This window comes from Micropterus salmoides, unplaced genomic scaffold (assembly GCF_014851395.1).
Source record: "Micropterus salmoides isolate LMB-PRFRI ecotype aquatic unplaced genomic scaffold, ASM1485139v1 Ms_hic_scaffold_10, whole genome shotgun sequence".
In the NCBI taxonomy this organism is placed as follows: Eukaryota; Metazoa; Chordata; class Actinopteri; order Centrarchiformes; family Centrarchidae; genus Micropterus; species Micropterus salmoides.
The window spans coordinates 31,699,193-31,725,706 of NW_024040041.1; the positions used below are offsets into that span (position 1 = coordinate 31,699,193).

Genomic DNA, 26,514 nt, shown 5'->3' on the forward strand with positions numbered 1-26,514 from the left:
CAAGTGTAGCGGGAGGGACCACACGAGGTAGTGTAGTCGCCCTTGTGGGTCCCCTGCCATACCGCATCCCCGGTGGGGGGAGGGAGGCAGAGGCTGACACAGTCGCCAGGGCACGAGGTGAGGCAGCCACACCTGTGAGCCTGTAACCATGCCGCTCCCCTGACAAGGAGGGGGGCAAACTGCAGCCTGGGATCCCAGCGGATTAGGCTGCGCTGCTCGCCCGGCAAGGGAAGAGGGCGGGGGAGGCGTACAAGTGGGCTCAGGCCAGCCACCTGACCATGTCAGGGAGGGGGGCAAGGGGAGAGAGGATGTGCAGCTTTGCAGCAAGCTTAGCCGTTTGGCTAACACACAGCTGGCTCACACAATGTAGGGAAGTGAGAACAGCAACTTTCTTCATAATCTGAAGAGCAGCCGTGAACACATGAAATGCCAACCCCAAATCTCAAGTACAACTTTTGGTCTGGTTTATGTTTCTGTCTTCCCTCTCAACAGACTATTGGTCATATTATCATTGCTGAATACACAGCTAAGACAATAATAAACATGGGCCAACAATATGTGACAGCGAGACCACAAAAAATAGGTTTTTGGAGGAACTTGTGAGATGTGAACTTTGTTCATTCACTTATTAAATCAACACATGCATAACTTAATAACTATAAATAGGCTAAAACAAAGATTTTCTAAGGATTTCCCATGAACATCATGAACATCAGTGGACCAGAAGTAGTAGGCCTTGTGTGCAGTATTGGAGCATGTAACGCCTACTTCCTTTTATAAATGTTTTCTAGTCAGAAGTACAGTACGTGTGCAGCACTGAGTAGCTGTTTGTCTTTCAAACAGCTGCAGTAAAACTCTGAAGACGACTTGAGAGAATGGTGAGAATGATGAAAAGCTCTCTCCTCACGAGCTCCGCAGAGCACCTGTTTCTGCTGCCACTGTGTTGGTCATTCTGGAAAATATCCTTTCCACATAACCAGTGGATGCTGTAGCGACAAGTTGCCCACTGAAAGCAACCCCGTTCTCTCGGGTCACCATCTCCGGGCGCCTTTAGTGCATTTTTACTTCAGATACCACTTGGAAAAAAGGCAACCTCTGATAACAAGCTAGTTTCAACACTATACTGTCTGTATTGATTTTCTAACTCCAGATTCAAAAGTTCCCTAGTCAACCCCTTCTTCCTCTCTCACTTTAGATTCCAGAGAGAAGGGCACTGAACACATAACCTGGAATGATGTGTGTATGTGTCATATTGATGTTGGATGATGGTGTCTGTGTAAAAGAAAGGTCTGTGCGTGTGTGTGCACGTGTGTGTGCACGTGTGTGTATGCGCACGCGTGTGTCCAACTTCATCTTCAAAGTCTTTTCTCTTTGAAGGCCACACTCTGCATTATGAACTAATCCAGGAATGAAAACGATGAGCAGCGAGAACCAAAACAAAATTGGGACATTGTTTTTGTTCTCATTCAGGTTGTTTATGCAGGTGCACTGCAGCCATGGTTAAACACTCACCGGCCACTTTATTAGGTACACCTTACTAGTACCGGGTTGGAGACCCTTTTGCCTGCAGAACTGCCTTAGGCCTAGTCCACACGGACGCGGGTATTTTTATAACCGGAGTTTTTCCTGTGTTTCAAAAAAAATCTCTGTCTACATGAAAATGCAAAAACACACTATCAAGCACTGCCAAGAGCATGCCAAACCACCAGGAGGCAATATGACCCTAACCGTAAAGCCATGTTGGCCAATCAGTGCCTAATAATATTGGAAACAAAGCAGGCAGTGGCCCACAATCTGACTGCAAATACAGCAGATAACTCTTACATCGCAAAGCAAAAACTCTGGTTTTACTGTCAACACAACAACACTGCAACATTTGCAGCATTTCTTAAAATCTTCACCCTGGCAGGGGTTTTCAAAAATGTTTGGATTTCAGTGAACTGATACTACGTTTCCATGTGTACTGCACGAATGGCCAAACCGCATAGAAAAAGTCACGGTTTTGAGTAGACAGGGCCTTAATTCTTCGTGGCATATTTTCAACAAGGTTCTCATTCCGAAGAGACTTTGGTCCGTATTGACATGATAGCATCATGTAGTAGTAGTAGTTGCTGCAGATTTGTCAGCTGCACATTCGTGATGTGAATCTCCCCTTCTGCCACATCCCAAAGGTGCTCTATTGGATTGAGATCTGGTGACTGTAGAGGCCATAGGAGTTCAGTGAACTCATTGTCATGTTCAAGAAACCAGTTTGAGATGATTTGAGCTTTGTGACATGGTGCATTATCTCGCTGGAAGTAGCCATCAGAAGATGGTACACTGTGGTCATAAAGGGATGGACAACAACAATACTCAGGTAGGCTGTCGCATTTATACAATGGTCACTGGGGCTCAAAGTGTGTCAAGAAAATTTCCCCCACACATTACACCACCATCACCACCAACCGTTGATCGAAGGCAGGATGGATCCATGCTTGTTGTTTGTTGTTTACACCAGAATCTGACCCGAGCATCTGAATGGTGCAGCTGAAATCGAGACTCATCAGACCAGGCAACGTTTTTCCTATTTTCTATTGTCCAGCTTTGGTGAGCCTGTGTGAACTGTAGCCTCAGTTTCCTGTTCTTAGCTGACAGGAGTGGCACCCGGTGTGGTCTTCTGCTGCTGTAGGCCATCAGCTTCAGGATTCAACGTGTTGTGCATCAGATATGGTATTCTACATACCTTGCAAGTGACGAGTGGTTATTTGAGTTTCTGTTGCCTTTCATCTCGAACAAGTCCACCCGTTCTCCTCTGACCTCTGACATCAACAAGGCATTTCTCGTCCACACAACTGTATATTTTCTCTTTTTCAGACCATTCTCTTTAAACCCTAGAGATGGTTGTGTAAATCCCAGTAGATCAGCAGTTTCTGAAATACTCAGACCAGACCGTCTGGCACCAACAACCATTCTGATGTTTGAACTAGTTGTCTTGACAACGTCTACATGCCTAAATGCATTAAGTTGCAGCCATGTGATTGGCTGACCAGCTATTTGTGTTGATAAACAATTATTCAGATGTACCTAATAGTCTAAGTATGAGCAGTAGTGCAGGAGTAGTCATTTTGGAGATGGCAAGACAGCACACAGGAGAATCTGGAAATGATCATATATCATTCTAAGCTAAGATTATGAACTTTAATCTGCCACTGCAGAAAAAATAACAATGTATCAAAATCAATCTTGCTGCTAATCAGGGACCCATCTCAGGCCCTGATGATAATAATAGTCAAGTAGTCCTTGAATTGTTTTTTATGGAAATTATTTTAGATTTTTTTCAATAAAATAACAGTGGAGTTATGTAAACATAACGGCATTAAAAGGGTTAAAGTCCCCCAAACATAATTAATGTTTGATATGTATATTTCAGGCTGAAGTAGCTTTGAAAGACTGACTTGTTTAAAGTGGAAAAAAATAGTAATTTATAATATTTTTACAGCAGTTTTTGGGAAGGAGCTACTTTTTGTCACGAGGGACAAATGTGTGACTTTTTCAATGTGACACTGCAACAAAAAAAACAATGCATCAAAATCAATGTTGCTGCCAAATAGTGACCCATCTCAGGCCCTGATAATACTAATAATCAAATACTCCTTGAATTGTATTTTATAGATATTAATTTTGTTTTTTGTTTTCTTCCCTAAAAGACACAGTGGATTTATGTAAACATAATGGCATTAAAAGGGTTAAAATCCCCCAAACATAATTAATGTTTGATATGTATATTTCAGGCTGAAGTAGCTTTGAAAGATTGACTTGTTTAAAGTGGAAAAAAATAGTAATTTATGACATTTTTACAGCCATTTTTTGTCATGAGGGACAAGTTTTTTTTTTAAGGAACTCTTAAGGGTTAAACAAAACAAATGAACATTCCTTCTCTTACATAATCTTAAATGCATGCACAAATGAAAATCTGTTTTAAATGCATCACTCCAAATGCAGAATACATTAAATCAGTTCATGTCAACACTCATTCTACCCTTCTCACCTCTTTCTGACTTAAGGACAGCAACATCCGGGGCTATAGCTTGTTTGAAAAGCCCCAAATCTCAGAAGGATTTAAAAAAAAAAATATACAAAAGGCCGAAAATTGAACTTTACTCGCTTAACTAACGTTACGCACGCGGGAGCGAGCGAGAGAGAGAGATTATTGTTATTATTTATTCTCCTGCAAATTAGCAGAGAATAGGATGATCCAGCTGTAGCTCTGTGTCCTCTCTGCTCCACCTGAAGCGGCTGTGAGCTGCACTTTATCAGAGGCACTAAATTTAATTGTGTGGTGAGGTTAATCACCTGATAGCCAGAGGAGGTATTATACATATTTAATTTCAAAATCTATGTTTGGTCCCCCCTCTTTCCTAATGTAAAGTTTTATTTCGCATTGCCTTCCTGGCTCATAAAGGAGGCGGTTTACTAAGTGACCAGTCAATAACTCACACACTCCACATCAGTCAGACAAAATGTAGCCTATAGAAATGTTTAGGGAGGAAAAATAAACGTTGCTGGAGGCCAGTGCATCTTCTTCTTTTGTGCTGCTGTTACTTCTAGCTGAAGGCAGCAGTGATGATGTCTGCAGCAGGGGTGGGTACATCTAATGTAGGACTACTCTTAATTTCGCTACATTTTCCATTCATACCTTTTATAACTTAACCAGTCTGTAATCTGCATTTTGCTTCATTAACCGATATGAGCTGTGATCCAGGCTGTGTATAAAGCGCTGGTCGGGCGCTTGTCACAGTCACAGAGCTGGGCAGATGCAAACATTTAGAAAATCAGGCAAATATCTTTTCAGTTTAAGGCTTTATTGTTCTTCTAATACAACTGAAATCTAGTGAGCCATACTGTTGTAAAGCAGCCCGCGTCGCTCTTTTACGAGCCAGCAAGTGAAACACTTTCACTTTCCATTAACGGCGCATTAAAAGCGTCTTTAGTCTCTGCAGAGTAAATGAAGCCTACACACTGTAAGATCTACGTTAGACGATCACTGCATTGACTGAGATATATTAAAAGTGTCCTGTTTTGAACAAAGCATCGCTTTGGACATTAGTTTCTTTTCTTTACACATTGGTAGGCTATTTGTTTTATAGCGATGTCCGACGGTGAGAATGTCACCGGTGAAACTGATCTTTCACTCAGCAGCTTTGAGATGCACAGACAGAGAGAGAGAGAGAGAGAGAGAGAGAGAATATGGTGGATAAAATAGTTCTGTTGGGTTTTACACATGACGCACAGCTTCCTCTGTATGCAGGTTTACCTACTTCAACAACGAGCTGCTCTGGTGTTATTGCCACAATAATTCTTTGCGTTGTGAAAATTATTTAGATGCTTCAGGAATAATCAGATTAAAGCTATTAAAGTCCAGGAGTTTATAACTGAATTAAAATGATTTAATTTATTATTGATGAGGTAAAAAGGTGCCACATGCACATTTAAAGAGTTTAACTCAAACAGTCACTCCTGCCTGTGTTTTGATTCAGCAGTGATAATATTAAAAGTTGATCTACAGGAGAAACATATCTGAAAGCTGAGAGCTGCTCTGCATTTTATTTATATTATATACTGCATATAGTTACAATTTTAGATTTTGAATTGTTTTATTATACCTTTATTAAACCAGAAAAACTCTTTTTCCAAAGAGTGTCCTGGCCAAGGTAGGCAGTAGTACAATTGTACATTTAAGTTGGGAATAAATAATCAGTTACAAGGTCATAAAATATCAAAATGTTCTTAAATATTCACAACAAGGACGATCAAACGCGTAATCAGTCATAACATCTGAAGGCAGAATTGCCAGCCTTCAAGTCATTTAAAAGCAACAGTGAAACAAAGATACAGCCCCCTGCGGGCTACCTGAATTTTGTGTCCCTTTACATAAATAACTTCCACATTAAATTGATGCAGAAAAGGCAGAAATTGGTGCAGAAAAACACCAGAATGCAGGAAATTAAGTGTTTAACACTATGAACCGGTTCATACTGTTGCAGTTTTGTTGTTATATTATTTGATTTACACACATGACATTACAATTTAGCAGACATGACACAGTTAACAGTGTTGTTGTGAGTTTTGTTGTGCTGTATAAGTAGAGAATGTGTACTGTTGCTTTACTGCTTGGTGGAGGGTCAATTATTATGTGAAGATATGAAGTTTTATGGGCTGGGCTAAGCCCCCAATTTGTTTCATGATCCAAAAAACAGCGTCTCTTCATAACTGTTGATGTCACATTAGCAAATAGTGCCTTATTTGCTGATCACACGGTAGCTCCGTTTTAATCTTAAGAAGCTGCAGAGCTGCAGTCTCTATTCATTCAACTTACACTGTAAATTTCCAGTTAAACTGAGGCTTTTTGAAGACCCTTTTCTCTCTCTCTCTCTTGCCTGTCATTCACTGGTCTTGTGTGAGTTTTGCATGCATGCCGTGCTGCCGACAACTACATGCACGTCGCGGTTCCTCGCGGGTCTATTTCAGGTTGCCGGGTATTTAAAAATGATAAAATATTCTTTGTGTGGTTCATAAACAGTGATAATTTACCCAAAGGTCCCGTGAGGTGCGGACAACTCGGCACAACACCAGTGAAGCCGGCTCAATCTCTTCTGCAAGTGTTCCTCTTCTGCCACCACCACACACGCTACGCCCACACATGCACACTGACCACCAGGGTTAGGGTTACAATTTTGGATTATTTACGCACTTTTAAAAACATTTATTGAAAGTTTTTTTCTTTTTACATGGTTATTTACAGCATTAAACGTTGAAATGTATATTGTAATAGGCTGAGATTGACAGTCGAATCAGGCTCCGCCCATCGAAGCATCGACTATGGGAGGTCAGCCCTACAGGGGATAAATATAATGTTTATAAATATAAGTTTTAAAATGTATTAAAGAAGATTACAAACTCAAAAATAATATTGGATGAAAAAATGATTTTCACACCTTCCCTCATGTGCATGAGACACACACAGTCATCTGGGACGCATTCTCCATTTATCTTGTGGTACAATACAGCAAAAGAGTGGACCATAGCTTCATACCTTTAGAAGATAAGGTCAGGCACAAACGATGCAGAAATATAGGTCTTATTAAAGAAATTAACAGTATCTCAAATAAAGCACTTTTCTTACTTAGAGTTTGTACCTTTGAAATCTGAGCTAAGCAGTGAACAATTATTAGTCTTAAAACACAGGCCATCAGAGTGTTATGACCTGGCTCAAAAGGCCACAACAAAAGGGAGACACACCATGGTAAACATGGTTAATAAACTGTTTATTTAACAAATAAAAGCCAAATTAAGAGTTTTTTCAAACTAACATGATTAAAGTATGAGGTATGTAGTCTGTGGTTTCAGCAGTGTCTGTGCAGGATGATGGTTGCATGAATGTATATGAGTGAAGGTTATAGGCAAAAACAAGGTAAATACCGCAAAGCAACAAACCAAAACCAAACCGTAAACCGGGGAGCCGGCCCGCACGGAGGTCTGACCTGGTCTCAACAGCAGCCCCCCGCTGAATGAGAAGACAGAGTTACAAATAGCATATACTCAAGGCCACTGGACCCAGGTGCCTCCAGTTACCACAATCAGCTCTTCCTCTACAAGTAAGACAGAGAGATAGGCCACACCCACTCCTGACCCCGCAGGGTTTCACAAGAGTTAAAGCACAGGCGAATCATGTTACTATATGGCTTGTACATGTGTCAGGCAGTCAGACGGTTTCTATGAAGGACCAACAAAAGACAGGATTGGTCTGAGGACAGATCCTTGAGGAACTCCATGACTAACTTTGGCATGCATGTACGATTCATCATTAACATGTACAAACTGAGATCGATCTGATAAATAGGACTTAAACCAACTTAGAGCGGTTCCTTTAACGGCAATGAAATATTCCAGTCTCTGTAATAGGATCTGATGGTCAATGGTATCAAATGCAGCACTAAGATCTAATAAAACCAGTACAGAGTCAAGTCCTTTGTCTGATGCAATGAGGAGGTTATTAGTAATTTTCACCAGTGCTGTCTCTGTGCTATGATGAGCTCTAAATCCTGACTGAAAATCCTCAAATAAACTATTGCTCTGTAGAAAGTTACACAGCTGTTTAGCAACTGCTTTCTCCAGAACCTTAGAGAGAAATGGAAGGTTAGATATAGGTCTATAGTTTGATAAAACATCCGGATCAAGTTTGGGCTTTTTCAGAAGAGGTTTAATTACAGGTACTTTAAAGTACTGTGGTAAATAACCTGTTGATAAAGATAGATTGATCATATCTAGTATAGAGGTGCTGACTAAGGGTAAACATCTTTAAGCAGCCTAGTCGGGATGGGGTCTAAGAGGCAGGTTGATGGTTTAGATGAAGAAATTATTGAAGTTAGTTGGTAAAGGTTGAGGGAAGCAAAACAGTCTAAACATATATCTGGTTCTACAGCTGTTTCTAAGGTTCCTGAGTTAAGAGATAAGTTGGTGCCAGTTGAGGGCAGGTCTTGGTGAATTTTGTTTCTAATAGTTAGAATTTTATCATTAAAGAAGCTCATGAAATCGTAACTACTGAGAGCTATGGGAATACTTGGCTCAATAGAGCTGTGACTCTCTGTCAGCCTGGCTACAGTGCTGAAAAGAAACCTGGGGTTGTTCCTATTGTCCTCTATTAATGACGAGTAGTACGCTGCTCTGGCATTACGGAGGACCTTCCTATAAGTTTTAAGACTATCTTGCCAAATTAAACAAGAATTTTCCAGTTTGGTGGAACGCCAATTCCTCTCAAGTTTCCGCGATATTTGCTTTTTATTTACAAGTGTCAGTGTTATACCATGGAGCTAACCATCTTTTTTTTTATTATCTTCTTTTTTAGAGGGGGCACAAAGTCGAGTGTCATTCGCAGCGAGCCTGCAGCACTATCAATAGGATGATCGATTTGGGAGGGACTGAAATTAGCATAGGAGCCCTCCGTTACTTTGAGACATGGTAATAAATTAAAAGCTCATGGAATCGCTTTCTTAAATTTAGCTACAGCACTATCAGATAGACATATCATAAAGAATGTCCACATGAATATTAAAATCCCCTATAATAATAACTTTATCTGTTTTAAGGACTAAAGGATGGTCGTCTTACTTAAGTAAAATATCTAAACATTGTCCCATATAATGGCAATTTCTTTCTTGTTAGAAGAAAAGATCTAAGCCTTTTGCAAAAACCTGCTGAGAAATATTCTTGAAGTAATGGATGCACATGGCCTGCAATAAAAAATGACATTTGGCTTTATTGTGGTGACACTGATTACTCGTTCATCTTGTTCCAAATGAAGTTCATTTGTTCACAGGAAGCCAGAGGCTGTTTGACTTGTTTATTCATTAGTATTTGAAATGTGTGCAGGGTTTTTTCCCAGCAGAATAAAAAGCAGTTGAAATTAGCTTCACCTTGTTCTCAGCTACAACTAGAGTTGGGCGATCTTCTATTTTTTCATATCATCCAAGTGGATGAAGCTCCCGATAGGCGATCCAATCCTCAGGGGGCCGTGTTACGTAGCAGCGTGCCAGGGAAATGCCAGCATAGAAGATTTAGGCTTAGTGTCAAAGAGTGACATCACATACTTGGGCCTATTCTTATCTTTAATATCACAATCCAAATCATATTCATAACTTAACTTATTATGTGGGGTGTTAGATCCACAGAAAGAGAAGGCAGACAAATTGGTTGGTAGTTAAGGATTTAAAATTTGTGGTAATAGCATGCTAACTTCAACAACCTAGCTGTATTCTAACATTAACATAGCTATACTTATTAGCTAGACTCCTTACATGCTTGATTATAACTTATTTGAAGTTGGAAGGTGGAAATTCTCAAGTACTCCATTATTATACTTAAGAACAGTACTTTAGTAAATGTACTTAGGTCATAAATGTGACATTTTTGATGTTTTGTGAAACAGGTGACAGGTGAGATGTTGGGCGTGTCATTGGACAGTTGGGCTTGTCTTGGAGGTAGGCAGGGAGGGAGGGAGAGAGGGAGGGAGGAGAGAAGAAGGGTATTAAAGCAGGTGCATTTCTGATGATATGGACTTGCAGCGATGGCTTTCTACAAAGTGATGTGTGTGGCAACTCTGCTGACTCTCCTGACACAAGGTAAGAACCCTCCTCACTGTGAGGATGAATAATCTTTTAATTAAGTAAAAGTAAGAGAAGTTTTAAAAAGATATTAATCTGCACGTGAGCAGTAACTATAGACATCCGTTAAATGTAATGGAATAAAAATAGTTTTGCACTGAACTCATGGCTTTGTTTAGACTGAATTACAACTTCGCCTGGATGCATAAAAGTGAAATAGCATACATTCATTCCAAAGGACTGCTTCAGTGTTGTTGTTTAACATGCAGTATGACAGTAACAGACTACTCTGTATTAGCAGATCATTATGAAAGGAAATTTGATGGCAGCTGAGAGAAATAAATTCTATATTTTTTGTCAGTCACTGTTTGCATTCATCCTATGAGAGAAACATCAAGACCTTTTCCTTTCTGTATACCTTTGTGATTAATAATAATAGTCATAATAATAATAGACTTTGTTAAATATGATTCGGATTTAGTGTCCACTGTGGTGCTGAAATGCACGGCAACCGCATTCCTTTCAGCAGAGAGGCCCGATATTATGGTAAATAAAATAGATGAGCGCTGCAATTCTTATCAACAACACAATATCCTGAAAACTGGCCAGCTACAGAGCACACACAGTTTAATGCCTATAAGCACATAGACACAATCAAACAGGTGCTCAATGGCAACCTAACCCTGAAATGATAACAGCATCTTAAACAGGGGAACTGCAGAATCCGTAGAAAAAGTAGTAAAGAATTCCAAAACAATCAAATTTGGGAGCTATGCAACCCTCTCCTCCTATTCCTTTCTTTCCTGCGTCTACTTGAACCAACTTTTATGTTAGAACGGTATGACTGCTAGCATGCAGGTGTGCTCTGCTGATCTTCGTCAGATTTTGCGTTTCACCCATAAAATGTATTTTAAAAAGTCTTGTATTCTTGTCACATGATCAAATAGATTGGGAAACAATATACACATATTACCCAGCAATCATGATTGCATACCAATAGGGGTGGTGCTGGCGGAGGGTAAGGGATGCCTTTGGTGTGAGAGACCCAGGTTCAATTGCCCACTGTGACACATCCGCCTATGTGTCTATGAGCAAGAAACTTAACCCCTAGTTGCTTAATAACGATTGTAATAATGAACAGAGGCCTACCCAGCTTTACAGGAACAGTGTTGATCCTGTTGATCCTGTGTTTTGTCTCAATCGTCGGGGGATGCAGTGGTTCATTTGTACTGTGTGATTGGTAGGCTTTAGCTTCTATCTTTAATTTTTTTCACATCCATTTGAGTCAGTTTGAGCCTGAATACAAACGTCAAGTCTACAATGCAACTGCAAACCTGTCTGGTTCTTTCTGAGATCACTTTTTCCAACAAATGTGTAAATATTTGTGCAATAATGGACAACGGCAGCGCCATGATAAAAATCTAACAGCTCCGGCAGTTTGTTGGACTTAGCAACAGTAACTAAGGGGGCCGTGGCTTAGCGAAGGGTCAATTGTAGGTTGCTTTGGACAAAATGAATAAATATCAAAGAAAATACATTATTAATTTTGTAGAATCTGTGCAATATATTTCTGTGCAATATATTTCTTTTAGCCTATACTTTGCTTGCTACAGGCTTTTTGGGGGGAAAAACTACTGACTGACACCATGGAAAAGGTGGATGTGCACATTTGAGGGGATATTTACATATATCCCATATTTCTTTAGCATTGTTCATATATAAAGTGACTTGTAAATCTAATGTTAAATGATGGGCTGAGTTGTATTTTTACCATGTAACTGATGAAGTTCAGCTCCTAACCTAGCCGGGCCCACTCCCGACATGGGTCCCTGTACAGTAGGGGTGCCAGCGCGGCTACACTGTCTGCACTCTATACCTACGCCCCTGTTTCCAGGACAGTGTTTATATTCAAATGAATGGAAGGAATATAAAAATTTTCACCATTTTCACACCTTCTTCAACTGTCATCTAGTAATTCATACTTTGAGCTAGAAACTCTATTCAAATATCAAAATGTTCCACATCTTTCCTACTTTCTTATCATTCAACTTTCAAATCATATTCAAACTACAACTTTCTCTGAAACATTATTAAAATGAAAGTCAGTTTGAAAAACTCACTCAAACTCACTCATCCAATGCCTTTAAAATGTCTCAAGTTAATCAAACTTTCTCACTTAAATTATACCTTTAAATTAGACACAGTCATAAGGATAAGTTTCATGTACTTTATAGTGAGTGAGATGGATTGTTCCCAACTAGAGTGGGAGGATTAACTGACTGAAATCTTATTTGAAATTGGTCTTCAAGTAACTCTCCTCGCCACAGTTGTTACTCTTCATAAATCAGTTTTACACCAAAACGTTGGGGATTTTGTGCAGGTGCTAACATGTAACTTCAGAGGCAAACAAATAAACACCATTGGGACAGTCAGCTTCACAGTGACAACAGTCCCAGCCAACTGCCACATAGATTTTCAAAGGAACTGAGATAAGAATTTTTACGAGGGAGGCAGAAAGGTGGACGTTTTTACATTGCTTTCACACACACATTTGTAACACCACACACACAAATCTCACACAGCATCTTCAGTAAAAGCCCATTGTGGTAACCTTATCATAAAAGGAATGTCAGGAAGTAATTGTATCTTAGCCAGCAACAATGGATTGACCTCATTTAAAAAAAAATGAAAGTCTCAGTAACTGCACTTAACAGGGATCTCTAGTTGTTGTTTCAAAATAAAGGCCCTATAGAGCAACTTTATCTTAACAAGGAGCTATGCATGGACCTTGTTTTTCAAAACAAAAGCCCCAGACAGTCTCCAGACAGTAACTGTATCTTAACAGGGAACTCAGGATGAGGCTTTTATCAAAACAGTTGCCCCAGACAGTAACTGCATCTTAAGAGGAAGTTCATGATTATGCCAAAATAAAAGTCAATGTATGTATAAAAGTCAATCTCTAAAATTGTCCTTAGGTTTGAATGGTTGTTTGTCTTTGTGTGGCCCTGCAATGGACTGGCAACCTGTCCAGGATGTACCCCGCCTTTCGCCCAATGTCAGCTGGGATTGGCTCCAGCCCCCCCGCGACCCTGTACACAGAAAACGATGGATAAGAGTTATTTATTATAGCACTTTCTACTTTCATCTTAAAACTCCAATCTAACCTTTTTTACATTTGTAATACATTATACTGTATATTCAGAATGTGTCTTGACAGCATTAATAAAATATGAAATGAGCAAGATTTTATTGATGTAAAATAGACGTCTAAAACTTTACAGTGAGTTTGTATTTTCGTAATCATGTAGCCAGTTGTCACCGGAATTTTGTCCCATTGGGTTAGGCTACAGCTTATTAAATATAGCCTTCCTATTTAAAATGGAATAGGATAGGATAATTCCAGCACGTTCATTCATTAAGGAAATTCCAGTCAGGTAAATGATGAATGAGCAACGCTGTATAAAAAGTACTAATGTTAACGTATTGATTCTTCCTCCACTCCTGCATTTTAGAGCCTATCATGGTCCGCGTTGGCAGCATTCATATTTATAGCTCTACCCAATTAAAATGGAGGTTCTGCCTTTATTTACCCGTTGCCACAGTGAATCTTAGTATCAAAGCTCCATTGATGATGGCTTTTTTTCATCCCCATGCACCGCTTCCATCAGGCTCAACATACTCAGAGTTGATTGAACTAATTTTGATCAGTTGTTCTGAAACCAAAAAGAGTTTCCCACCACAGGCTTAATCAACACAGAGCTCAGGGATAAGCTCAGAGTTAAGCCTGTTTTCTGAAACAGGGCCCAGGATCGTGACAGTAAATTGTCTTCCATGTTACAGCAAATACTTTCGTTACTGAATGTGGCAGAAATTGTTGAAAATAAGGACTTAACAAATGCAAAGTCCTTTTTCTGAAACTGGACAATTATTTTCCAGCCTGTTAGCTGAGAGAGGACATGGTTAAAAGTTTGTCACTTATCAAACATATTTGTGTTTGAATAAGTTTAGTAAGAAATGTTGCAAAAGATCACACAATTCCTACAATGTACGTTAATATTGCTAAGACATAGCCTAATCAGAAATATAAATACAAAATTGCTTTTTTAATTGTATTTTTTTGTTTCTTTCATGTTTTCAGATTCTCACTCACAACTCAATGGTAAGTCAAAGTTTCTACTCACACTTCTTTATCCCTATCAGTCTGTCATTGAGACATTTTATACATGTTTTTGGGACGTAAACATGTTGTTAATAGCTTTATTATTGTTATTATTTCCCCGCTTTGTCTCTCTCCTCAGTGTGTGGTCAGCCTCCGCTCAACACTAAGATTGTTGGAGGACAGGTGGCCTCTGCAGGCAGCTGGCCCTGGCAGGCCAGTCTGCAAGACTCTGGGTCCCACTTCTGTGGAGGATCCCTCATTAACAATCAATGGGTGCTGACTGCTGCTCACTGCTTCTACAGGTAAGCATTGAGGGTAGGGCTGCAACAAAAAACAACATGCCATGCAGTAGCGTAAACAACCTTTCTAAGGCTGTGGTTCCCAACCTGGGGGTTATGATCTCTCTAAAGTAGATAAATCTGAGGGTTCGCGAGATGATTGACAGGACAGGAAAGATGAACAATATAGTTCTGCTGTATTTTAAATGATTTTATCATTCATCAATCAAGGAGAAAATCTGTGTAATTTCATCCTGTGATGATGAGTAGCAAGCAGACAATGATACATTCTGAAACGTCCCCAGCCAACAAGGTTGGGAAGAACTGCACTAAGATACAGGGGAGAAAATTAAAAAGAGGCACTGAAAGAAGAGTTTTGGCTTCATTTTAGATTTAATTTTTGCCCTAAGTAGCTAAAGAACTAACCAGAAGTGAGTGGCCCAAGAGCCCCTCTGGCAAGTCAGTGGCCAGATTGATATTCTGTTTAAACCAGCTATAATTGCTATTTTAATAATAACAAAAGTAAAAAACACGTGAAAACACTGAGTCACGAACTTACTGCACTTTTAAATAAATAAATGTGTTCCCTCAAGCTAGTCTCTATGAACAGATATCTGCACATGCAACCCATTCTCACTCCCAAGTCGTCACATATGGACACATAGTCAAGACCCCTGCGGCAGTTTATAATGCACTGGGAAGCCCCTTGGCATCATACTTCAGTGCAGTTGGGGAAGCCCTGTCATATCATTTATGGAAGCTAAAGGCGGGTGTAGGATAAAAATAAGTCAGTATAAGGTGGTGGTTGGGATGGACGGTGGGCCAGAAACCAGACTTTCACACTGGAGACTGGTGTGTTGTTTTTAGCTGTTGCATAAGTTTTGCTTCCCTTCCTGAGCAAAATCCTGGAAAGAGCAGTCGCTGCCCAACTTCTTCAACACATGTCCCACTATGATTTCTATGAACCCCTATAATCTGGCTTCAGAGCACACTTAACCACTGTGACCGCCCTTATTAAAATCACTAATTACCTCCTCACTGTCCTCCTCGCTGTTGATTCTGGACATATAAGCATCCTCATTCTTGTAGATCTCTCAGCAGCCTTTGACACAGTTTCCCATCCCATCCTTCTCGACCGTCTATCTGAATGTGTTGGCCTCAACGGTTCAGCACTCTCCTGGCTCCAGTCATATCTCTCTAATAGGAAACAGTTCTTCACTTTCACCATTTACATGCTCCCCCTTGGCCAGATAATACGTCACCATGGTTTCAGGTTCCACTGTTATGCTGATGACACACAGCTGTATCTTTGCACTAAACCATCCACTCAGCTTCCCCCTCTGTGACTTGTTGACTGTCTGAATGAAATAAAAACCTGGATGTCATATAACCTACTCAAACTAAACAGCAGCAAAACAGGGCTAATGTTAGTGGCCCCCAAGCCGTTGCTCCAGAGGGTAGATGATCTACTCCTCAAAGTGGATGGTTGCTCCATCCCAAGAAGTCCGCAACCTTGGTGTAATTTTGGACTCCACCCTTTCATCCCAGTCACATGTCAAACTCACACTAGGTTGTAGTAGCACATCACCCCAATCCTTGCTCAGCTTCGCTATCTCCCGGTCAAATTCCGCATCAGCTACAAAGTCTTACTCCTCACCTATAAATCTCCATGCCACTGCCCCGAGTACCTACTGGATCTTTTCCACCCCTACACCCCTCAAGGAATCTGTGGTCCACCAACAAGGGCCTGCTTTCTGTCCCCCACACTAGACTCCCGACTTTTGGGGACAGAGCCTTTAGTGTCGCAGCCCCCATTCAATCCTGAATGACTTTTTTATTGTTCTGTCTCTGTAGTTATGTGTAAAGCGTCCTTGGGTCCCGTGAAAGGTGCTATAAAAAAGTTATTATTATTAATACTGTTAAGTTACATCATATAAGTTAACCACAAGTTTTATTTTGAAATTCTAATGTTTTAAATTTATTCTTGCTAACAAGCCAGGTGCACAGAGCAGGAAGTCTAGTATACGCTGGCCACACTGGAGCCCAGGAACACTGCCCTGTTACGACCCCCACCAAAGCTCGTTACAATGGAGGTCGAACATAATTAAGAGTCCAGGAGTTATGCAAAAAAAACACAAGTTTATTGAAATAAACCTGAAATTAATTCAGAAATTAATTCAAACAAAACAAAACAACAAGACAAAAAGAAAGCGAAGCCCTCCAGACCAACCCACAATCGCCGTAGGATCTGGAGGTTTCCCCTCTACCCTAAACCAATCCCTAACTAAACAAACAGAAATAACGAAAACTAAACAACCAGTCCCATCAGAAATATCCGAGAAAGGAATACAAATCAACAGCCCTCTCTGTGGTCTGTTGCTGCCATGGCTTGAAGGTGGACAAGAGCGAAAGCCAAGCACCCAACCCCCTCTTATGAGTTTCTCCCCTCGTCACCCAGACCTGAAACACCTGAGGGAAAAAAACAGACACATAAAATTGTTGGGCTTCTGTAAATAACACCACAGAGTACGGTCTAGACCTGCTCTTTTATGAAAAGCGCTGTGAGATAACTGTTGTTGTGATTTGGAGCTATATAAATAAAATTGAAATTGAAATTGAAATTGAAACATAAGTCACCATCATATAGACATGTACATCATGACCAGCGGAGGGGTGGATGTAACAAGGAGAATGTAACATTCCCTCATCCTTAGTTTTATGGAGTTCTCCACTGCACCAGATAACATGGAATATATGTGCAGACGGAAACTATTCACGGAAATTATTCATTTTAGGGAACAACTTTGTAATTAGGACTTGAGGTCATGAAAAATGTCACAGAGCACATGAATGACGAAGTTGAGGGAATGATTTATAATATTAAGAGGATAAAAATGTGTAGTTTTTGGGAATGATATCTCTCTGTTATCTCTCCATCTATCAGGCTCGATACAATTTATACCAGAAGTTGTCTTAAAAGGGCCTGAGTGTCTGAGTTCTGCTTTTCATGACTTTGCACTGTTTTGTTTCTCTTCTGATTACCTCAGAGAAGACATAAGCATGAGCACTCTGACTGTGGTTCTGGGTCTCCAGAGTCTAGAGGGAAAAAACCCCTATCAGGTGTCTCGGAAAGTCTCAAAGATTATAATTCATCCCGGCTATAAGTCCAAAACTTATAACAACGACATCTGCCTCCTGAAGCTCTCCTCACCGGTGAAATTCACCAACTACATCCAGCCCGTCTGTCTGGCAGCCACAGGCAGCACCTTCTACAACGACACTGTCTCCTGGGTCACCGGCTTTGGGGATGTTGGAACTGGAGGTGGGTTAGAAAGTACCTGGGTTACATTTATTTTTAGAGCCTGACTACGATGGTGGCAACAACTGTTTTATTTCAGAAATTTCCTTTACCCAGGGGAGCAACAAAACCTTCCTGTAACTATCTGTGTGTAGGATACTTTTATCATAATCTGTTTGTGACATTAATAAACACACACAGTTTTGTGAATTAGTTTAAATATTTTATAATTCGGGAGTGGAGTAGAGCCAACAATGAGGACAGCTCTCCATGTGTCACCAAGCAGTTAGGAGGGGGTCCGAGCACATTCACTGACAGCAATCCTTCTGACAGAACACTCAGCGCAGAGTGAGTCACGGAGAACAGGGAGATGTCCCGCAGATAAAACCGAATAATAATTAGAACAAGGGGATGACAAAGAAGTGCAAAGGTCTTACACTGTCATTCCTCTGTGCAGCAACAGAGAGGATGAGATTCCTCTGGTGGAGTGCGCTCTGATGACGGAGCTCCCTCCTCTGACCTGTGAGGAGAAGGAAAGAAACCATCCAAAGTAATCACCCTCGATCTGAATGAGCTAGTGATGCTGTTGGCCATAAAGGCTGGATTAGGGCGCCAAAAGGCCGAGCTCCCATCACTCTGAATTCTGAGGCATGAAGGGGTCACAGAGAGCAGACAGATCAAACTCCCTTAGCCAACGTCAAAGCCAAAAGCAAGGCCGTTTTGGCTAAAATAAATTATGTAAGAATAGAATAGAAATGTTAATGTTTATTGTCATTATACTTATATTATGAAATTTAGTTTGGCTTCTCTCGATGTACATAAAAAGATAATGCATAGTAATAGTAAGGTTTACAGGTTTACAGTTACAGTTGTATTCCAGGTGTATTAGTAGATATTCAGTTGCATTACAGTGAGTTGGATGATGGTTTTAATGGTGATATTGCTATTAAAAGATTAAAAGATTTTATACCAAGCGTGGATGAAAATATCATACTTTCCTTTATTGCATCTCCGTTTACTCTTTAATAGAAAAATAAATAGGTTCATTTACAGTTGATTCATAGTCCTTTGCCTCTGACCTTTCAAATTATGCATCTAGGCCTAATGGTTGAGGAGTTATTACTGATTTATTTTGGGTATGTTATTTTAGGCGTTTTTCCTGGAAATAGGTGGCAGGTACCATTTAAGGAAGTAACCTCTTGGTAAAGAGGACACGCTTCTTTTTTGACATATTGTTTCCTTTTATATTTCATCTTTCTTCCTGAAAATAAAAAATAAATGTGCACATTAGCTGATGTTTACATGTGATGCAACTGTCACAAAAGTGGTCAATATCATCAAATTCACTTTTATGATAACACTGGCAGACAAATAGACAGTAGGTGCACTTTATATCAGTAAGTTAAAACAATGCAAAGAAAATGCTGTGATCACCTTTAGTCATAATTGCAATAAAAATGGATCAGAAAGGAGGACATTTCATTAAACTACAAGTGGGCTTAATTTAAGTTATTCTCATTTCAAGCTGGCTCATACAGTGTGCTTGTTTTACAAATATACACTTATGGGGTTAAAAGGTACCCTACAACAGCATCATAGAATTTTTCCTTTGATAAAGGAGAGAACAGTTAAATTTCTTTGTGTTTTAATATTGCAATATTTACTACACTAGTAAATTTAATATTTGCTAGCTTGTTATGACCACAACATACAGCACACACAACGAGCTAGCTAATTTATGTTTGTTTAAAGATAGCACACTGTAAAGGTCCGTGTGTACAAGTATATTCAATCTTAGCTCTTTAGTGGCTCTTGGGAGCTGATTGTCCGTCTCACCCCAATGTATAGGCAGAGTGGTGGGTGTGGAAAAAGCTCTATTAGTACTGTGCTTATGCGATGGCCGAAGCCTATACAAAATAAAAATATTCATTTTGTGTAAAAACATTTTAAAACACATTTCAGCTCTTGTGTTGTTTACTAAACTGAATTTGTGTCTCCTCAGTGCCCCTTCCTTACCCGGGAAACCTCATGGAGGTGAAGCTGCCGATTGTGGGGAACAGAGAGTGTACCTGTGCCTACGGAGTGGGCAAAATCACAAGTAACATGATGTGCGCTGGGTTTAGTGCTGGAGGGAAGGACTCCTGTCAGGTGATCATTTTTACACCTGTGTTTGTGTTACAATTCAACTTCTGTAAAGATTCCTTCTCCTAAATGTTTCTTTCTTTAAAGGGGGATTCAGGAGGTCCGATGGTGAGCAAGCAGGGCGGCCGCTGGATCCAGGGGGGAATCGTGAGTTTTGGAAATGGCTGTGCTGAACCTAATGTCCCAGGAGTCTATACCAGAGTGTCCCGTTATAATTCCTGGATCAACAAGCAGATCACCAGCAACTGGCCAGGCTACATCACCTTCAAGTCCACTGGGAAGGATGGCGACCTTAGCGTCACCTGTACTGACTGAACGTAAGTGCTTGCAATGTCCAAAGTTCGATTTTCATCCTACATTTCGCCTAATGATCCTAACATTTGCATATCCCAACGGAAGGAAGTCTTTCCAGTAACACCCTGCAATGAAGGCTGAGGTACAGTAGTTAGCACATTAACTCACTAACTAGGTGAAGAGCAGACGGTTTTTCTTTTGTTTTGTGTTTACCAAACACAATTTTGGATCCCAAACTAGATTTTTGTACGCAACGTAACAGTCTCATTCCTGCAAAAGAAGATTTTTTGCAGTTCCTTCACTTAAAGAAGAAACTCCTGAGATTCAGATCTCTCGACCCTCGTTTAACCCTATGCCATGAATGCAAGTTCCCTTGTGGGTTCTGTGTGATAAAGTATTAGTTACATTGTATCTAGACATGTCAGTCAGGACCATAGGTGTCGCCAGACACTTTTTACTGGGGCACCTGCCCCTGTATTCTTGTGCTGTGCCCCAGTAATGGTCAAGAACTTTGGTGTTGTTTTTGGACATGTAGGGCTCCTCGGTCTATCTGCAACATCCGGTCATATTAGCAAAAATGCAACGTCCAGTTACACTTTACACAAGTCAATCAAGTGTTTGATTTACTTTACTTAGTCACTATATAACAAAACAATGTAATTTGACTTTCTGAACTTTTAGTGGAGTATCAAAGGGATTGAACTAACCAAAATAATATATAAACAACATAGTGGGGAAGTTCCGCTACTAGCACAGACAATACTAATTGAATTAATAACGTTACCATGGAAAAGTGTTTAAATAGAAAATAAAGGTGTTAAATGAGTGCATAAAAAGGCCACTAGCTAGCAGCAATGGATAAGAATTACATCAGTAGGACACATTGAACATCTGTCCTGTTTGTTTGTTCAGGGTGATCTGGCGGTGAGCAGAGCGGCTCTTGGTTCCAGGCAGCAGTGTTGTTAGTTGGAAACAACACCACCTTCCTGGCTCAGACACCAACACCACCAGCAACAACAGCACAGCTGCCGGCAACATACCAACTACCAGCGGGGGCGCTCCTGCTCACTCCCCCTTCTTCTTCTTCCAATTCCTCATCTCTGGATGGAAACTGCTTTCTCTCTAAAATGAAGGGTGTAAAATTAATAAATGAATAACAATGAATTGTTTAAGCAGCACCGAACAAATGTAGGTATATGTAGCCTGGCATAACAGCGTGTCAAGGATCCAGATTTTACGCAAAGAAAAGATGAAAAGATTTGTCATTTACATAAAACTTCCCTCTCAAATAACTGGATGGTGTTAATTGATTACATTGCAGATAGAATTAAACTAATGCTGTCAATGGAAACTTAAAGGAGCATATTTTAGAGGTCAGAGGAACACATGTCCATCATCTACCAACTGGAGCTAGTGTACCTTAATGTACAATTATATCTAAAGTGAACAAGCAGCTTTTGCTCTAAAAAATACTTAAACTGAACTTTACATTGATAATAATTTGGTTTGAAAGATAAATGTCAATATTAAGTCTTGTCAAGTTTTGCCGTGGCAACAACTGTCCTGTAGATGTGAAAGTGCTGAACTATTAACCCCTTTGATTTTTTTATCACAATAACCTGGTTTTTAATTAAGGGAAATCCTTTCTGTCGGCTTTGAGCACATGTGTGAACTCAACTCATGCAGTCTAATCTAAATGTCCTGCAGTAAATCCTCCTTCATGATGGTTATAATCTGTTTGTGTTGAAACTGTTTTAGAGACGTGCTGATTCAACTGTATGGTCATTTTGGAGGCTGAAGTTGTGTTTTTGTAGTGAAACATGTAAATCAAAATAAAAAAAATAGCAAATGAAAAAATGCTCACATTTTTGCTGCAGTTGCTTAAGTGAATATGGTGCAAAACACACACACACACTCATCAAAATGTGAACACAGAGACAAAATGTGCACATCCGCAAATCAGTATGTGAATTCATGCAATCAGATGTGTACACAATTACAATATTTATAAATAAATATTTTTTTAAATCTTGGATATTTTTCTAGTTCAAACAAAAGTCACTAACTACAAGTGCTTGAATCTGTAGCTACGAGTCTCAAATGCTGTGTTTTCATGCAGATCATCAATACTGCTGGTTCGTTCCTGGCTGTTGTAACGACAGTTGTTTTGGTTGTTAGAGTCACACGAGGCCAAGTCTGAACGACCATCGTTGGCATCTTTGCCTGAGCCAAAAGTAAACTTTTCTTAACAAAATTAATGATCTTGGCGACTCCACTGTGGTTAATTGGCTGAGTTTCCCTACCAGTCAGTCGGAACTGAAAAGGTCTCTTGGACATTCACAGACTCCTCTAAAAGATGGCTCAGTTTATGTTGACCATTATGTCAGATGTGGGAGAAATGGAACAAGGGAGCAACTCCTCAAAATGACAGTAAACAACAATAGGCAACAGTATTTTTTTGTTGTCCTTTGAAGATATACAATCAGCAGTCAAATGTCAAGTAGCCTAGACTATTGTCAGTACTTACAGTTTAAGTTGTGTTTAGCAGACGTGGAGACATCAGAACTTCAACAAGAACCGATCACTGAATGAAACAAACATCTTGTAACAAACAACAAAGTGCCTTTTCTCTCTCAACAGTCATATTCAAGACAATAATCTCACACAGCGCTGTCGACAGCAGCAACGTTACTCAAAAAGTCAAGTGTGGAGAACAGCGGCAACAGCAGTTAACATTACGGCTAACGTTTTGCTATCTAAATAGCTAATGTTACCATACCATTAGCACTTTGAGATTTCCCTGAAATGTAAAGTGCATTATAAATAAAATTTATTATTATTATTATTATTATACACCATCATAGTAATCCAGTGCTAGTTGTCAGTATGGCAACTAACCCTAATCCCCTAACCGTAGTGGTATATACTACCGTAGTATTGAGGAAAAACCCTTGATAAACACTCAGGTAACCCTTTGTTTTGGATCAGCCCCAAACAAAATGTTACCTGGACACCGACGTACTTAATCAATAGGTGACTAGAAACTTGAGAATCCTGAATGTTTGACTGGCTTGCAAGCAAAGCAACGATCCAGAATTAGGAATATTTACTTTGGTGACTTTGAACCCAGCTTGACGGAATCTTGCAAAAAGTAAATTTTCTTTAAATCCTTTTCTCGTAGGTGGCTGTAATGGTAAATAGTGTTCACTTCTACAATCATATTCGACCAATCTGGGGACGGAGGCAGACCACAGCTGTTGCACACAGCACGACGCAGGTGTACAGAACCCAGTCAGTTTGAAAACCCAGTACCCACCGTTGCTGGAGAAAATAAACCACAGCTCCTTTGTTTTTTTGTTTTGAGCCACAGGAAGGGTAGAAAACAAGTGGTGGCCTAATATTCTTCCACAACACAGTAGGCTACCAGAGTTTATACTTACTGTAAGCTGTAGTGCGATACAAGGGACCCACCCATAACCTGCTCATCAATACCATGTTTAAATGCTGAGCTTCATTCCAAATGAGCCCAGCATGGTGTGCTATTTACATAGGCTAATAAGTGAAATATGTAAAATTACAGTTATATAGCTATAGTCTATTAACAAATAAATGTAAAAACACATTCAATGTAGTATTTAAATAGGTAAAAGCAAATTTCATCCACCAGATGCGATGGTGCCATAGCCTTTGTAATGTGCTACAAATCCACTAGAATATAAGCACAAATTTTGAACTAACTGTAGTTAAATTGCACAATTTTTTTAATTTGCCGATTATATAGACTCTGAACAAATGTCATACAACCTTGTTCATAACATTTGACATCATATAAATTATTTATGTGAGTTTTACAGGCCCTTGTCTTTTAAGAATAGTCCTTGTGCTGAGTGTTTAACCATTTCATGTGTATGTGGGCATGGCGGTGTGTTTGGTTTGTGAGATTGAGTGTGATGTAGTTTTAGTGTATAAACAAGTTCAAAGCAGACCAACGGACACAGTGATAGGTGCCATTAACTTGACCAAGTTGTCACTGCACTTTCCTTGAAGCATCTAGTTTCGGAGTCCTTGAACTTTGGCTGAACAATTGCTGCTACTGATGTTCGTGAAAAGTTTTTTTTATAGGCAAATGTATACTTGTGGGATAATCTATGCTATTGCAAAGGTATTAGCAACATTGTTGAGGTGGTCCATAATGATGTGTTCCTCCAGGGCAACAGCGACATCCACAATCTCTTTTGCCAGCAACTCTTGCTTGCTTCCAACTTCCTCTGTAACAATGAGAAGGCCAGTGTTCACTCCTTTTGTAGCCTGATGAGCCTTTTTGTTATTGGTAAGGGGGAATATATTGAACATATTTCTAGATATTTTTCAGGCTTCCTTTTGCTCTTTTTTTGTTTATATAATTCAGCATTAAAGATTTCTTAAAAATAGTTCTTGTGAACCCAGTCTCAAATCTGGTCTCGTGGGTTAAGTGTCTCGTCACACCCCTAGTCGTTTTGTTTTACACTGGAACTGTAACAGAGCAGTACTGTCACTGATACTTGGCAGCTGGTTAACGTTAAGTAATCTGTGAATCATATTGTTTTGGTCTCTGCCTTACTTTAAACACACTGCAACGCACTGTGGAAACAAAAACAGGGTTAAGACCTTCAAGAGATTCTTGATTCTTGTTCTGTTGTCTCACACATCATCAGAATCAACAAATCATCAAAATCTGACTTTTGGTGAACTATCAGATGTGTGGATCTTTTATCAGGCCCATGTCATGCCCACTGCACTGGAATGTTTACCGATATGGTGTAATGGAGCTATGACAGAGACTACTTCAACATTCTTTTGAATACATTACATGCTCAGGGACACAATGGTAGATGTCTCACAGTGGGAATTGAAACCCAGGTCTCCCACACCAACAGCAAGCATCTTATCTATGTGCCATCACCACCCCTGAACACATTACCCCCATACACGGGCCCGACTTCCTCGAATCCTTTCATTTTAATTCAGCAGGCTTAACCAGTGGCACAAGTGGACACACCCCTTCAAACAGCTCAGACTGAAAGACTACAGCTTGCAAATTTCTTTATATTTGAAGGAGTGAAAGGAGAGAGGAGTGAAATAGTTTAGTGACCACATGAGTTGTGGAAAACAAATTTAATGTAATTTTTGATACGTGTGTTGAAAGTAAACAATGGAAAATTATTTTGTTAACTTTTGATCAATAAACTGAATTGAAAGATCTCAGCGAGTGCTTTTTCCTTTATTGGTGAGTTTAACCAAGTCAACTTAACTAGCTTACACTAAAGACACAAACAGAGGAATAGAGAGGCTGTACGTCCAGCCGATCAAACCAACTACACCTGAAGCAGCCACAGCTGCCGATTGCTGCTGCGCCACAAAAACTTTATTTGATGTGATGGAACGCAGAGATCGATTGGAGACTAGTGATGTGAACAACAAATAAAAATGTACAGAGAAGTGTTAAATGATACCAGAAGATGAAACCAACGGAAAGCCAAGCCTGTGGTGATAAACTTGCAACAGTGACGAACATGCCTGAGAGGTTGTTAAAATCACACATGGACTCATGGCGTATGCACGACTTTTTTTATATAGTTTATGGTGCAGGCATGCTCTTCTCCTTCTTACTTTGTGTTGCTTGTGTGTTTGGCTGCAAGCAAAACCATACAAATCGTAATTTGCGGCAATGTACAGTGGGTACGGAAAGTATTCAGACCCCTTTAAATTTTTCACTCTTTGTTTCATTGTAGCCATTTTCCAAAAATCAAAAAAGTTAATTTTATTTCTCAGTAATGTACACTCAGCACCCCATCTTGACAGAAAAAAACAGAAATGTAGAAATTTTTGCAAATTTATTAAAAAAGAAAAACTGAAATATCACATGCTCATAAGTATTCAGACCCTTTGCCGTGACACTCATATTTAACTCAGGTGGTGTCTATTTCTTCTGATCATCCTTGAGATGGTTCTACACCTTCATTTGAGTCCAGCTGTGTTTGATTATACTGATTGGACTTGATTAGGAAAGCCACACACCTGTCTATATAAGACCTTACAGCTCACAGTGCATGTCAGAGCAAATGAGAATCATGAGGTCAAAGGAACTGCCTGAAGAGCTCAGAGACAGAATTGTGGCAAGGCACAGATCTGGCCAAGGTTACAAAAAAATTTCTGCTGCACTTA

General features: G+C 39.8%; 1 protein-coding gene across 2 annotated transcripts in view; it reads left to right on the forward strand.

The window, feature by feature from the left end:
• The window catches only part of LOC119896569 (serine protease 33-like), a 25,393-nt gene extending 3,224 nt beyond the window's left edge, over positions 1–22,169 (forward strand). The window contains exons 1-7 of one of the 2 annotated variants that reach the window (XM_038710051.1): positions 10,053–10,157; positions 14,278–14,298; positions 14,438–14,600; positions 17,624–17,898; positions 19,877–20,022; positions 20,104–20,333; positions 21,223–22,169. In XM_038710051.1, the coding sequence (XP_038565979.1) occupies positions 10,103–10,157; positions 14,278–14,298; positions 14,438–14,600; positions 17,624–17,898; positions 19,877–20,022; positions 20,104–20,331 (888 nt within the window). In that variant the 5' untranslated portion in view covers positions 10,053–10,102 and the 3' untranslated portion in view covers positions 20,332–20,333; positions 21,223–22,169. Of the gene's footprint in view, positions 1–10,052; positions 10,158–14,277; positions 14,299–14,437; positions 14,601–17,623; positions 17,899–19,876; positions 20,023–20,103; positions 20,334–21,222 lie in introns of those variants that run through there. The other variant, XM_038710052.1, reaches the window with a different exon arrangement.
• The last annotated feature ends 4,345 nt before the right edge of the window (positions 22,170–26,514 follow it).